General features: G+C 36.5%; 1 protein-coding gene across 1 annotated transcript in view; it reads right to left on the bottom strand.

Annotated features, from left to right (window-relative positions):
• The window catches only part of CSMD1 (CUB and Sushi multiple domains 1), a gene marked incomplete at its 3' end in the record, with an annotated part of 1,748,580 nt that overhangs the window by 209,993 nt on the left and 1,521,924 nt on the right, over positions 1-16,663 (bottom strand). The window contains exons 27-28 of the mRNA XM_082680517.1: positions 5,453-5,644; positions 3-141 (exon numbers count right to left, since the gene is read on the bottom strand). Coding sequence (XP_082536643.1) covers positions 3-141; positions 5,453-5,644 — 331 coding nt within the window. The remainder of the gene's footprint in view (positions 1-2; positions 142-5,452; positions 5,645-16,663) is intronic.

The raw sequence follows: 16,663 nt of genomic DNA, 5'->3' as shown, positions 1-16,663 counted from the left end.
ACCTTTTGAATATCAAGGCAATGACGAAGTCTGGGTTCACCTTTATTCTCCAGTCACACTCTTTCCCGGGAGGATAGGGCTGCGGGTAGTTGGGGGACAGGATGACACCGGCCGGGCCAGTCAGATTCCCACCACAGGCCGCTGTCACAGGAGAGGAAGGTTCAGGGGAGAGAAGGGTGCTGGTCAGTGTGAAAGGAGACTGCACAGGGTTCATCGAAGACACTGCGTACTGGCTTATTAAACAACTACCCAGAGGAAATTTAAGACCCAGAAGGTCTGTACATGTTTTTATGTGATTGTTACCAAATTTTATATAATATTCCACTCCATTTTTAAGGAGGATTTTCAATGCTGACAAATGAAATTTACTTCCTTTAATTTTAAACTTTACCCAGTTAAACTGAACAGATTACCTGAATCCTCCACACTATAAATATATGAAAACAAACTGCACAGGAAAAAAAAAATCCCCATGAATATCATTTTACGGTTATGTCAATTCTTTGGTCATTTCTTATGGTTTACAAAGTCATTGCTTACTTATTCTAAAAAGTTTGCTTCCAGTGGCATAATGATCATCCGTCTTCTGTTCACTCTTGTAACTCTAAGCCTAGCACAGTTTTTGATCATAATAAGTATGCAGGAAAGATTTGTTGAATAAATGAATACGTGTTATTTCGTATATTTCTCACACTCCTCTGCTATACGTAGGCCTCGGATATCTTCCCCACATTTCAAAATAACAAAACTAACAGGTAAAGTTTCGGTGATATCTGCGGATAGATGACCAAGAGGAGGCTGAGCAGGAACTTAAACCCCTAAAAATATTATTTCATCACACTATTTAGAAGGTTACTATCAGGAAGAAGCACTTCAGATGACAGTAATAAATTTAGTTTGTTTCTGCAGTCATTAATTTTTAATTACATGTGTTTACATTTGTATTAGTTAAGGCAACGATTATATAGTTTATTGTTGTTAACAGGCAAGACAGTCTTCGTTCTTGAACCTGAAAATGTTTAGGACTGCTTTATTTAGTAGATAATGTTCCTGTTAGAGCTTCCATGCTGTGGAAGGTACTAAAACAATGCAAAATTCACATTAATATGCTAGGTTTAAGGTTCTTCATAGCAAATATTGTGAATTGGTTCCAAGCCGTTCTTAAAAAATCACCCTGATTAAATTATACTGTTCCCTCTAAACTGCATACCTTATTTCACTTCATTGATCATGTATATATTCAGGGAAAAAAATAAGTAGAGAAGGAAATATGCTAATGGCTGATATTTTCCACATACATACACAAGGACTTTTTTGAAAATAAGATGAAGATTACACACTTTATAATTTTCTGATATGGATGTGTCTTTAAATACTCACTTAACATTCCTGAAAACTTAACTTTCCATAAGAAAAAATATAAAAAATCCCAAGACTCTTTGTTATAACTTCCGTCTCATCTAAGGCAAACTCTGAGTAATATCACAGGAAATATTTATAATAAATTCTTACAGATATACTCTCAAGAGCAATACGATATAACTTTCTTCAAAATGATTAAAACCACATTTTCCATAGTATGCAGTTTTATTTTAATAAACGATGTGGAGACAATCGGCTAAGTGGCTCTCACAGGACGTGGCCTCCCCCGGAACCGCGTAGGTGCTGACAGCCTGGAGTGTGAGAAGCCTGGACAAGCAGCAGAGGCGGCGCTGAGGTGGGGACAGAGGTACCTGAGGGCCGCAGGTTATGCTACTCCGCTCAGGTTTTAAAAGAAGAAACATGACAGATTCAGGACACCGGGTACAAGGGTACCACCAGCAGGAAGAGTTCAGGGATGAGACTCAAATATTAATTGAAAAGAAACAAAGGGCAGATCCTGTCTTATTCATAATGGTCCCAGGTGGCATTTTCAAATGAGGTTATTTAAAGGCTTAAAGTGGAATTAAGGAGGACCGTCTTGCTGGGTTTGTTCTCTCTTTGGTGGGGAATTCTTCATTTTAGCTTCATCAGGTTTTCATTAGAAAGCTTGCAAACTGTTTTGGATAGGATTACATTTAGTACAAAACGCAATTCAGACACTCTAGAAATTCTCCAGAGGGAATGGACATAGAGACAAAATCCACAAATTCACATCAATCCACAGTTCCTTATTCGAAACCCTTAGGGTGGACCTTCCTGACATACACGGTAGCACGTTCATCCACTAAGGTTTGCAGCGATGCTGTTTAACTAGACACATTACTATTTCCACACCAGAACATTTCAATGTTCACACCATTAAGTGGGGTAAATAGCCACAAAACAGTTACCCTGTAGATCAGGGCAGGATGGTGCCGCCAAATAAGTTTTTGCAAACTCGGAATGCATTTTTGCTTTGCAGAGCTCTTTAGAATTTGAACTTGGACAAAAGGTATTGTGGGCTATATGAGAAAACTGAAACTGTGGAGATGTTCAAGGGACACTTTACTCAGAATCAGAAAGTACTGAGTGTCTTCTGGTCCAGAGAATCGGTCTTTTAAGACTCAGTTCCAGAAAGAGGTGCCTCCATCGCTGGAGTCCTTTGTGAAGTGAAAGAAGTGAGGCATCCAAGCAAACCACAGGGCAGATTAGCAGCGAATCACAGGGCAGATTAGCAGCGAATCACAGGGCAGATTAGCAGCAAACCACAGGGCAGATTAGCAGCGAATCACAGGGCAGATTAGCAGCGAATCACAGGGCAGATTAGCAGCAAACCACAGGGCAGATTAGCAGCGAATCACAGGGCAGATTAGCAGCGAATCACAGGGCAGATTAGCAGCGAATCACAGGGCAGATTAGCAGCAAATCACAGGGCAGATTAGCAGCAAATGACAAGCTGGTGAGAATATGAGTAACATATTAACAGGTGAGTGGTTAAGAGATTTTATAAAAGGGAGAGAATGGGAAAGAACAGCAAATAGGAGGAAAAAATACACTAAGAATAAAACGGAAAAAAGAAATTAGCCAGTCAACAGGAAAGAGCAAATTCAAGTGGTCGATAAGAATATATGAAATTAAAAGCAGTTCATCCTCATTTTTAATATAAAATGCCAATCAAAACGCCAAGGAATCTTCACTTCCTGCCCATAGTATAAGATTAAGAAATATCAAATAAAGTGCCTTTTCTGAGTCGGGGAAAATAAACAATCATGCTGACGGTGACGTAAATTGGTGCAACCTTTCTGAAAAAGTTTTGAAAACTCTAGAAATACCTAAGTTTGTAGAAATATGTCATTCATAAACAATCATGGATGTGTTTTGCAACAAGTGTTCATATCAGCAATTTTCGTGAAAGGGAAAAGGCTGAAACACCTAACCGTACATTGAGGAGGGATTAGTGGAATCAATATTGGTCAATACTCATCCAAACAGAGAAAGACTGTGCAGGCATAAAACTTAATTAGTAAAAAATACATAATAACACAAAAGATACTCATCGTGTACCAGTAAGTAAAAGTGTAATTTACAAAATAATCATTCAGGGTGTTTTCATTTAAAAACATTTAAAAAATAGATTATATACACATAAAATAATTATGAAGCTTACTTATGCATGTTTATGCTAATAGTAGTTGCCTTCAGGTAAAAAGGTGACAGTGTTTTTTTCCTCTTTTTTCTTAACTGTAGCTTATAAAACTTCTGCAAAACCACATTATGTTTAATAAGAAAAAAGCAAAAAAATAAAAAATGTCCGTATCAGCAGAACAGAATGTAGATGAGTGCTAATACCTGACCATGCTCTAAGGGATGAGTATCGTACAGAGGCATAATCCCATTGCTGGGGCAAAATATGTTTACAATATGATAAAAAGATATTGTTCACTTATTCCCAAATACGTATTTTCCACGTTTGTGTTACGTGATACCTGTATGTGGGTGGTTCTGTTGCCCACAGAACTGATATTCAATGGCCTGGGAGTGATCTTGGCTTATTTTTGGAGCTGATATTCAAGACAGATAAAGTGTTACCTATTTTCATTGCTGAGAACTGGTTTATCTAGTCGCTGATTAAAATTAGGTAACTAAGAGATGACCCAAAAAAACTATAGATTATTTGGAAAGGTGGTCAAATTTTACAATGAATGGTTTACATGAATGTCAACCAAGAAATTACCTTCAAGAGACTGACTGGTAGTTGTATTGCTTTTTAATGTACTCCTCCATAAGCTTAAATTCATGTAAACTGGAAAAAAAAATGTGCTTCTCCTGATTTAAAAATAGAAGAATGGTTTAAAATGATGGTTGCATTTATAGGTAATTACTCCACTTTAAAAAAGGAACACGTAGAAATCTGACACATCTCCTGATGATTCAGCTTGAGGTAAAATGCGACTGTGCTCACGAAAGTCACGAAATGTACGTGCAGCACAGAACATTGCATAAACAGGGTAGCTCTCTGACAGGGCTGAGCATGCTAATAAGAAGAGCTATCAATTCTCATCTGTCTTCAGAATCCTGCAAACACTCTGTAATAAGTTAAGAGTTGCATATTATAGCTCCACAGAACCACTGAGAATCCCTTATGACAATAAAAATCATTTTAAGTCACAAAATTCCCTCAAGGTCACCTGATGCAAAATGGCCCATTAACTATGTGCATATCACTTCATTATCACTTCCTGTCTTTGCAGATTAATTTTATATTTTTCAAACAGATTATAAGGAAGTACAAACTATACTGTGACAGTTCATTAAAATTAAGTTTCCTTTAAAAATTAAGATGGGATACCATACAGAGGTATTTATGGTAAAATATTTAATTGACTGAAGGGACAATCTACATGTAATTACTATTTTATATATAAATATGTCTTGCCCTAAAACCATATTTGTGATAGACTATCTTGGATATTGGTTATTCAAACTAAAGTCTGCACGCGAATTGTTTTCTCTTTAACAAGGTCAAATTATAAAATTCTAGTAAATTTTAGAAAGAAGTCTCTCCTTTTATCTTTATATTGACATAAACAGTGTAATTTCTAGTTTTTAGGATTCTATTAAAAATGTACTGCTATTACAGAAAAATCTTCTAAAAAAGAGAACACACCTTTTTATTGAGTAGGTTTTGCTTAAGGGCACGTTTCTATATTAAAAATAAGAACGACAATGGTAGAGTTATGAATTTTCAGCCACACAGAATTTTAAATTACAGTAATTTGATTGATCCATATTTTTATGAGATTTCTTAAGGATAGGAAATGTTAGATAAATGTCAATTACCATACATTAAGTAAACTACTTCCTTTACCTCACTTAATAAAATAAAGTTTAAAGGTTTGTAATAAAATTTCAATATAATCTCAGGGAACCAGAGGGCATGTAAGAAACTCTTGAGAAATACTCCTGAAGAATAATACATACACAGAGCAACTTTAATGATAACATGCATTCCTTCCGAAATATAAAATTTCTATTTTCTGTTGCACAATACCTATGCATGTAGGAGGGTCTGGTTGCCAAAAGAATCGGTTATTCAGCTGCACACAAGTGATTTTAGCTTGTCCTTGGAGCTGGTACCCAGGGTCACACTGGAAAGTGATGGTATCTCCTGGCTCTCTGCTGTCCCCATAGCGGGTGCCATTTTGAGGTATACCTGGGTCGTTGCAGGTGGACGCGATGGATGCTAGAAAGAAGGGACAACATCACATCAATGACTGGAAACACGATCCCAGCACTCTTATAGACGTAGAGCCCTTGTGGGCTGAAGCGCTCTTGATCCGGGTTAATGAATCACTTGTCCACATATGAATGTAAGAAAAGAAGCTTTTTTTTCCCTCAAGAATACATTCAATAGCATGCATCTTGATTATGCTTCCTTTGAACAGATTCTAGCAAAATCTTCATGAAAATTCAACCAATTATGTAATATATTAAGGATTTCTGTATCATACTATGCACACACACACACACATTCCCCTTTGATCGTCTCATTGACAATATTTTAATGAAAATACATGCCACAATTTAAATAATTTAAGAATACCAATCTCAAGGAACCTTGAGGAAAACAAAATAGGATAAATTCCCTTTGGTCAGTGCCTTCCCACTGCACAACCAGCTAAGATGAACTAAACTCTCTTAAACTGTTTTGTCCAAAACCACCTTTAGTTCTTTAAAGATATTTTTAATTCTCCTTTAATCCTAAAGAATATTTTTACCGAGTTTATAGTTTAGGATAGCTGTTGTTGTCCTTATTTTCCCCTAAATACTGTTAAGAAATTATCCCACTTCTTCTGCCTTCCAGTTTTCCTACTTAATCTCACAGTCTGAAACGACTCTAAGATCATCTTTTTGTCTTTGATGTCCTAACATTTCACAATATGATGTCTGTGTACAAATCTTCTTTATTTCTAAGGAAATAAAAGTTTTACAATATTATGTCTATGTATGAACCTCCTTTTATTAACCCTACTTGGAATCATCTGAAGTTTTGAATCTGAGGATTAAGCCACTATCTTGTCAAATATCAGTTCTCTCCTATTATCTCTGTTCCTCTCTTATGAATTAAAATTTGACAAATGTCTCTATCTTCTGTGTCTCAACTTTTCATTTTTAAATCATTTTTTTATCTTTGTTCCATCTTCTGGGGTAATTTTTTAGACTATCTTCCTATCACAATCTTCTCTCCATCTGCATCAAATTTATTATTTTATCATGTTGAGTTTTCAACTTTCTTTCACTGTGCTTTTCTGTTAGTTAGCATTTTGTTCAAATATCTTTGGCCATTTATACAGCATATTGTTCCCTACTCATATTTTTATTCTCTTTTATTTTTTAAACTCTTACAGTCTGATCTGATAATAATTCCAATATCTCATGTAATCTAAAGTGCCTCTGAGTTTTGAATTTGCATTTCTGTTTTTGGAACTTCACTTGCAATAATTGTTTTGAAGGTGTGTTTATCCAGAGGGGATTCTCATTTGACTTTACCATGTGCCTGGAACATGAGAAGCCTTCTACCTCTTTAAAAAAAAAATCTCTGTTGAGGCATTTTGGGCCACAGAAATGGCATGAATTTATCTATAAGCTAGTTTGAAACCTGCTTGTGGTTATGAGTTGTCTATATCTGTGTCTGTTTCTATACCTATATCTATATCCATATTTGTCTCTCTCCTATCTATTATCTATCTATTATCTATCATCTATCATGTATCTATCATCTATTATCTATCATCTATTATCTATCATCTATTATCTATCACCTATCTATTATCTATCTATATCTATCTATTATCTATCTCTACCATCTATCTATTCTCCCTTATAGTGAGAGTAGGACATCCTCCCTTTGGAGTTCTAGCAGTATATGAGGGTCTCCAATTACATTTCCAATATTGGAAAGATCTTAGACCTTGTTTCCTATTCTTTCAGCCCACAGACTCTCAAAATGGAAGCTCAGTGTCACCAGGGACCAACTGACAGATGCTCCCAGGGCAAAGCCAACTTCTGAACTTCATGACCTTTCTGCATTTCACATTATTTTGGTGACTCTCAGGATTCCTCATGTTCTTGCAGTTTCAGTGATACATTTTAAAAGGCTAAAAATAATTGTATCCAACACCTTTGACATATTTTCAGTGGATGTGTTTTCAGATAACATACTTTACTGTAATACTGGACACTGCAGACACTTCAGTTCTGTCTTAATCCCACAGCATGATGGCTGGCTTATCATACCTGTCATCCTTGTTATTATTATTATTAGTGTTCTGAGTAGGGGAATTTTACTTGGAAGCAGAATTCTCAGTAGATACCAAAAAGAAAGGAAGAATTTGGGCTTCCATGTAGTTTTTTCAATGGGAAGGGAGCAGGAAATGCCATATCAGAGTCATTGAGGAAGATTCTTTTAGTTTCCACTCTCCTCCCATCAGAGGCAAAGATTAGAATGCAGGGTGGAAAGCAAGCACATCTTCCCAAAAGAAGACCAGGACAGCAGTAGAATGCAGAATGGACCCAAGGACACAAAGCTTCTAGTTAGAAACTCATAAGTGTCACACCCATAAGCCACAAATCTTTATAATATAGAACAGCAATTATAGTATTCAATCACCAGAATCATAGCCCATCATGGCCATCACCTATGCAACAAAATGCTGCTTCCACTGAACTAGTATTTTACAAACGATCTTGAGTTTACTATTTGAGTAATTAAAGAATCTAAGCTCTACCTGTGCTCTACCTTTGCTGAGATTTCTCTAGACTCCAGAAAAAAACAGAAGTAAATCCTATTGCACATTTAAAATCTTGGCCATTGGACTGAATTTCACATCCCCCAAATAAACTTAATTCTTTCCTCAAGCAAGTGGGCACATGGATGATTACATATTCATTTCCAAGTGAGAATTAATTTAATGTAGCATTAAAATAATGAAAAAATAAATATATAGTATTAAAACAGTTAATTGTCTATTATTAAACAGTGGTATTCTTAGTAAACACCCATAGAAATATTTATATGATAAATATGTAAGTAAGAATGTAGTATTAAAATAATTTAAAAATAAACCTTTAGACGAAAAGCCAAGGAGATCATAGATAAGTCTCATTGTAATTTTTAAAACAAAGATGTTTTATTACTTCTCTTTCCGACTTTTTATTCAGTATTCATTAAAAGCAAACACACACATTACTCAATAAAAAAGCTTTACACAAAGATGCACAGATTTTGTACATGAATAAGAATTTCAACAGACATATGAGCCTTGCAAAAACAAGTGTTCGGTAGAACACTTTTCTATAGGTTATTAAAGGTGTTTGGTCAAACAAGATGGGCAAATACTGTATACTCTAGCTCCCTCTTGTAGATCCCCGCTGTACATCAGGGATTAAAGGCTCAGAGAAGCCCTACAGTAAAGAAACTAAAAAAAAAAAAAAAAGTTTAATCCAGTGTATTCTAAATGTCTGTTATCATAGAGCATGTTTTTCTCAACAAATTTCTTCAAACCCTTCCAAATAAAGATCCACAGAATATCAGTATATAAAACACAGGCTTGTACTAAGGGTTATATGTCCTTTAATGGTATGAGGTTTAATTCAGTTTTGAAAGAAGTTTCTACTTCTAAAGCAAATTTCCATTTGGCATATCTGTAATAATAATAATAGAGCATGCCATTAAAAAGTTATAAAATAAAAATAAAAAGTTCTTAGGGTAATCTAGATTGGATTAAAAATACAAAATCAATAAGACGACTTTAGGGAAGACAAAACCATTTTAAACAATGCAGTGGGAAATACATTGGTTGGGTCCTTGAAATAAATGCCATTTTATTTTCCCCTAGTTACAAATTGTGTAAAGATGTTTTCTGATAAAGGCAATAAAGCTTATTTGGAGACTAATATGAAAGTCCCCAACCAAAGACATTTCTTTGGGGTCAGAAATTGCTTTTTCACCTTCAGGGTCATACAAAGTTATGGATGAGGCATACACTCATTTCCTTTTTATGATTGTTTTCTTTTATATGCCACATGTTTCTTGCACTCAATTTTCTCTTAAACGTTTTTTTCTTCAAATGGGATTTTGGTGACTGAATCATTCCAGTTTATTGCCATAAAAAGGAAAACAATATTTTTACTTGCATCAGTCTTATCCCTCTATCACCTTAGAAAAAGAAGATACTGTTCCTGAGGTGATGGGTATTGTATTTTTCAATTTCCCCAGGGGTTCCCTGGACTATTTCAAGTCATAAAGAAACTTCCACAGGCCCAGTGGCATCTAAGGGACATCGCTACTCTTTGTCTCTGAATCCAGAGCGATGGACTTGAGCGATCTGAACCTGTGCTCCACTTAGCGTGAGAGCCACGGACCTGATGTTTTTGTTTGCAAGAGGCAGCAATGGTGGTGGAGAACCATTGTGTCATAAGAATTGCAATGTACACAAATTTATTTCCAATGGGATAAAGTCATTTTTGACACTGGAGACTTTATGGAATATATACATATTAAAGTAATATGCAGAGTTGTGTTCTTTTTCTATTCTAAAAAATTGTGCATTTGGGACATGTCCTATTAAATGTGTCAAGTCCTCCTTGCATGTTTTTTATTTTTATTTTTTAAAATAAATTTATTTATTTGTTTATTTTCGGCTGTGTTGGGTCTTTGTTGCGGTGCGTGGGAGTCTCACTGCTGTGGCTTCTCTTGTTGCGGAGCATGGGCTCTAGGCATGGGGGCTTCAGGAGTTGTGGCACACAGGTTTAGTTGCTCCGCAGCATGTGGGATCTTCCCGGACCAGGGCTTGAATCCGTGTCCCCTGAATTGGCAGGTGGATTCTTAACTACTGCGTCACCAGGGAAGCCCTGCATGTTTTGTTTTGTTTTTTGTTTTGTTTTTTGTTTTTTGCGGTACGCTGGCCTCTCACTGTTGTGGCCTCTCCCGTTGCGGAGCACAGGCTCCGGATGCGCAGGCTCAGCAGCCATGGCGCACGGGCCCAGCTGCTCTGCGGCATGTGGGATCTTCCCGGACCGGGGCACGAACCCGCGTCCCCTGCATCAGCAGGCGGACACTCAACCACTGCGCCACCAGGGAAGCCCCCCTGCATGTTTTTAAACATCATCTAAAAGTATATTTATCGAGAGCCGGATGTTGAGCAGCCGGACAGCAACTCAGCAGTATTCAAGCCCTGGAAGGGAGATGGATACCACATTGCCTTTTATGGATGAGTTGTGGAGTGGACAATACATTTCAGGGTCAAAGTGAGTAAAGATAAAGAAGTGTGCATTTATGTGGTAAGTCCCTTTTTTTTAAAAAAAAAAAAGTATACTTATCAACTGCGTTATTCGTTCATAGAAGTAAAGTTTGCTTAGTGTACATTTATTATCTTAAAACACCCTTTCATAACATAACCTCCACAGAGAGAATGCTTACCACGTATATGGAAAAACATATAAAGCGACACCAATCCGCTCCATATCAGAAGCAGAGATATCTAACAGTCAGATCTTACCCTGCATATTAAGTTCTCATGTTCTTGAGTTAAGAAAATTGAATTAACTCTTTATGCACGTGGTCAGGTTAACACTTTCTCTGAAAAGTTGCTCTTTTGGGTTCGATCATAGCACTGAATAGGGAAATCTCCTTCTGGAGGGTCACTGACTGTATCTGACAGGATAGACCTGAACTGGCCATCAGAACTCTGTCACATGTGCATCAGTGCTTTGGTGGCTGGAAAAGGTTTAGGAAACACACAGAAAAGAGGAACCTCAAGTCATCCAATGGGTGCTTCCACTCAATCCCAGACTCCAAATTAAAGAAAGTAGGTATGAATTCTACCAAGTTCCGCTTAATTCAGTCAACATTCCTCCTCTCCTTTCTGACAATGACAAAGTGCTTCAGGAAATGGAGACACGGAGTTTTCTGAGACCTTCCGAGATCAAGAGCAGAGCTGCTGGCTGCTCAAATGCACGTTGCACAAATCCCTCTCCTGGGCTTCAAAAGTAACACACAGTGCTGGGGAAAGAGCCTTGACACAAGTCTCATATCTTACACAAAAGTTCTTTCACAGTTGATCACATTTAAATACAAAAGGTAAAACTATAAAACTTTTAGAAAAACTTTTAGGAGAAAATCTTTGGGATTTAAGGCTAGGCAAGGACATGACAACATGAGCATGTTCTATAAAAAGCAAAAATTAATAAACTTCATCAAAATTAAAAAAATTTTCTCCAAGAAAGACTTTGTTAATAGGATGAATAGACAAGCTAAAGACCAAGAGAAAAAGTTTAAAAGCCCCATATCTGACAAAGGACTAGTATCTAAAATATATTGAGAATGCTGAAGATGCAAAAAAATAAAATAAAATAAAAACATGAGAATACCCAACCAGAAAACAGGCAAAAGGCATGAAAAAGCATGTCACTGAAGAGAATGTACAGATGGCAAATAAGTACGTGAAAAGATGTTCAAAATCATTAGCCATTAGGGAAATGCAAAGAGATATCACTACATACCTATTAGTGCAGCTAATAACATCACATATATAGACAACATCAAATGATGGTGAGGATGCAGAGAAAAGGAGTCACTTAGGCATTGTTGGTGTTAATGTAAGATGGTACGGCCACTCTGGAAAATTATTTGGCCATTAAAATCTAAACATTCAATTGCCATTCAACCCAGAAATTATACTTCTGGGCATTTATCCCAAATAAATGAAAACTTATGTTCACACAAAAACTTGTACATGAATGTTTATGGCAGCTTTATTCATAATGGTCCCAAACTAGAAATAACCTAGATGTCCTTCAGTGGGTGAATGACTAAACAAGCTGGTATATCCGGTCTATGGAATACTGCTCCGCAACACAAAGGAATAAACTGAGGGCACACACAACAGCCCCAGTGAATCTCCACAGAACTACTCTGAGTGAAAAAAGGGAGACTACACCTTACAGGATTCCTCTCATATAACATTGTTGGAATGGCAAAGTCATGTAAATAGAGAACAGATTAGAGGTTGCCAGGGTTAAGGATGGGGTGGCGGCAGGAGGGAAGTGGGTGTGGCTATAAAAGGACAACCTGAGGGACCCTTCTGGTGATGGATGTTCTGCATATTGACTGATCATTGTCGATATTCTGGCTGTGATTTGTGCTCTAGTTTTGCAAGATGTTACCCCTGGGGAGGACTTCCTAAGGGTTCACAGGATCTCTCTGTTTTATTTCTCACAAGGGCATGTGAATTTACAAGTACTTCTAAAGAAAAAGTTTAATTATAAAGGTTTATATATATATGCACAAATATATGTCTGAGTTGCAGTATTCACTTGAATTGCATACAATGAATACAAATCATTTTAGATTGAAAATTATTTTTATTATATGAATGTATGTGTATAGACGTGTTTAATTTCAAAATTCAAAGGAATGAAACAATATCAGGATTCAACACAGGAATCGTGTTATTTCTGCATGTTCCTTCATGACAGAAAGTAACATGGGCTTCAGGATTGTGAAATTATGGATATATACTGGCAAATCTGAAGATGCACACTTGTATTGTCACTCATTCCTGGGGAAAATGACTCTTTCTTTTGGAATAAAAAAATACTAAATCAAACAAGAAGTCCTTTCTCATGAACACAATTAACTACCAAGAGGCTTCATTAATGCTCTTACTGCGGGCCAGAGGGAACAAATTAGAGGCCAAGGTTCCTCAGACAGGAACGCTGAAGCCTCGGAAGGCGTGAAAGATTTTAGTTTGTCAGCGGGACCACAGGCATTAAAACACTTGTGCAGACAGAGAGAGTGATGTTAGTATACGAAAATATTAAATACCCTTTATGATCTGTTACTCAAGCATCCTCTGTAACAATGTTTCAAAAGTGGAATATTTGCTTTCATGGTCTTTGTACTGAATAAACACTTAATAGCTATGAAAATATGTCATTACAGTAGACTATCAAACGTAAGTGTAAATTGAGTTCTACAATTTAAAAAGAACTTCAATATGCAACAGAAATAAATCAATCACTTTGATTCTGCACAATAGGGAATGTGAATTCCATTAAAGCAAAACAAGTTGAGTCCCATATTTCATGCTAATTAAATCAAAATATAATAATTCAAGAGCTATTTATATTGCAGCTATTAAACTAGACAATAAATCCCCTCATCCTACACATTGTCATTTTCAAATTCAGGAGTCACTTATTTTTTTGTAATAATCGTCCTTATACTTTTTCTGCTGCTTATAGTAAGATCTGAGTCCTCTATCTGTATAACATTGGAGTTTTTAAATTAACTTGTTTAAATTGTTTTAAATTAACTTTTTAAATGATTTCAAAGATCCTCATAATCAATTACTGGAAAGAGAACATTAGTGGTATATAATACATGTCCAATTTAGGCAATTTCTGTAAGTCAAATAATTTTTCTATTTCTTGTAAATAAATGTTCTAATATTTGTTTGCTAGTTATAAAACTATATTTTTGATATCTGCATACCACATAGTTGTAAAAATTAGACCATGTAAGAGAATGCACTTGGAAAATTTTAAAAGACATAAAAATATAACATTACTAGTGTTCACAACAGTACTCTAGTCACTTGTGTCAGTTAAGTTCCAAAGACTGCACTGGGAACTAAGCTAACTGCCTCCTTTATAAAGGAATTGCTACTCAGAGAAAAAATACTAATTAGCACTTCTATTTTCATCATGCCAAACACAGAATCTATGGGAAACTAAGTATGTCTGAAGATCTAAAAATACTTTAGACTTATTTTAAAAACACTTTTTATCTACTTAGTAACACAGATATTTACACTTTGAATGCATCATAAAATCCTATGTTTTGCATCCTCATAACAGTGAAGAATCCTTCATTCAGTTATTCAAAGAGATTTTAGTTTCTTTATATCTAAAGTCATAATCAAAGGAAAACCTCACCCTCCATAGATCCTGTTCTAAACATCTATCACATTAGTCATCACTGTTAAATTGATTCTCAGCTTTTAATAAGTACGAAAGATAAAAATCTGTGTACTGACACAAGACAGACTTGAGGGGAGAAAAAGATGACTATCACATTTTTCACTGAACATTCTGCAAATCCACCTATTCTTTACTGATAGTAAGTGCACGATTAACAATTTCAACATGTTACAGAAACCTCAGGTGGTTGCAGCCATGCAAGTATCTGGTATCATAACGTTAGTGTGGTCAAGTGATAGTTAACCTGTTTACTATCTTTTCCTGCCTCTAAATCAAAGCTGCACTATCTGCACACCTTCCTGCCAAGCAAGTGTCAGGAGAATCTTACTTTTGTCAGTTTGAATTGAGTAGTGTGAAACAGGAGGCCAAAGAGTTGGGGAAATCTAATTTGAGAGCTGCAGACTGTGTCATTTATCACATAATACTTCCCTGGGGTCAATATATCTCTAGAACTGAGAATAAATAATAGCAGTCCCTTATATTGGGGAAAATTGATAAATCAAAGTGCTTTTGTGTTCCTTACTTTTGAGAGCAGTCCTCATCAAAACTGTGGGTGGCAAAAAGAGTATGGTGCCCTAATTTAACCGAAGTCCATGAAAATTGTGCACATGCCTGTTTACAGAGCTGTTAAGATGGGGCTTAGCCCCAAGCCATGTTCTCTTTCATGGGTAGAAAGACAGTGCCTCTGTGATGCCTGTTCTAAAAATTATATAATATTACATGTGTGTGCATATGTGCGTATACTTTTGAGAGTTTTCTGTTATAGGATTATGCAGTTTACTATAGTTTAAGTGAGTCTTATAATGCTTAAAATTATATACATAAAAATATAATATATATTTATATATAATACAATATATAATATATATTATATACATATGTTGTATATTATATATATAATATTATATATTATATATATGTATTTTTTCCACTTCCACTCTGATAGGATTGCTAAATCTGGACAGTTTATATTCTCTTTAATACTGCTAAATGCTTCCAAGCATATTACTCAAATATGCACCTCAAATTTCTTTTTTAATCACCTTAATGAGAACGTGAGTTATCTGGGGAGGACAAGTTCTTTTTTTAAAATTTATTTATTTATTTTTGGTTGTGTTGGGTCCTCGTTGCTGCACTCAGGGTTTCTCTAGTTAAGGCAAGCGAGGGCTACTCTTCGTTGTGGTGCGTGGGCTTCTCATTGCGGCAGCTTCTCTTGTTGTGGAGCATGGACTCTAGGCACACGGGCTTCAGTAGTTGTGGTGTGCGGGCTCAGTAGCTGTGGCTCGCCGGCTCTAGAGCACAGGCTCAGTAGTTGTGGAGTTTTTTTTTTTTTTTTTTTTTGGCGGTATGCGGGCCTCTCACTGCAGTGGCCTCTCCCGTTGCGGAGCACAGGCTCCGGACGCGCAGGCTCAGCTGCCATGGTTCACGGGCCCAGCTGCTCCGCGGCATGTGGGATCTTCCCGGACCAGGGCTCAAACCCGTGTCCCCTGCATTGGCACGTGGATTCTTAACCACTGCGCCACCAGGGAAGTCCAAAGACAAGTTTTAAGTCACTTTTAAAATTCAATTCAACACACATCTACTGGGTGGTTGCTCTTGTAATTGGAACCATCCTAAAGACTGAATATTAGAGCAGAAATATTAAAAAAATCAATAATTTAGGAAATTCAGTCTCACTAGAACCAATAACCAAAAAAAAAGAAATAAGCAGAAAATATAGACACATACACAAGAAACAAGAAAACAAAAGACAAAATACTTTTAAGTGTCAAAAGTGAGGCAGAGATAAATGCAGTAACTAGTGTAAAATACCTGACTTCTGAATACCAGGATATTCAGTAACAGCCAAAAAGTTATAAAAATAACTAGTGGTGAACATTATACAGGGGGAAGTGTAAAAATGATATAAAATGGGTTCTTATTTATTCTTTGGGATCAGAGAATCCTCCTACAAGGAGTGGTGTTTAACTGCCACTCGGGAAATGGACAGGAATAGCAGGCAGTGAACAGGGGGACAGAGTCCTGGACAGAAGGCACTTTGCAAGTCAAGGTCTGAAAACAGGAGAAAAGAATCCTTAGAAGCCAGGTGGAAGGAGTGGGTGAGGATGGGCAGATACACGGGAGCCCCACGTCAATCAGTCGGGGTCATGTAACAGGATTTTATTCTCCAGTCAGACACTGGAGAAGGACTTTTTAAGTGGGGGGCTTAGCTTGATTA

Source organism: Grampus griseus (genome assembly GCF_964374135.1).
Source record: "Grampus griseus genome assembly, chromosome: 21".
Lineage (NCBI taxonomy): Eukaryota > Metazoa > Chordata > Mammalia > Artiodactyla > Delphinidae > Grampus > Grampus griseus.
This window is presented reverse-complemented; position numbering and strand designations above follow the sequence as displayed.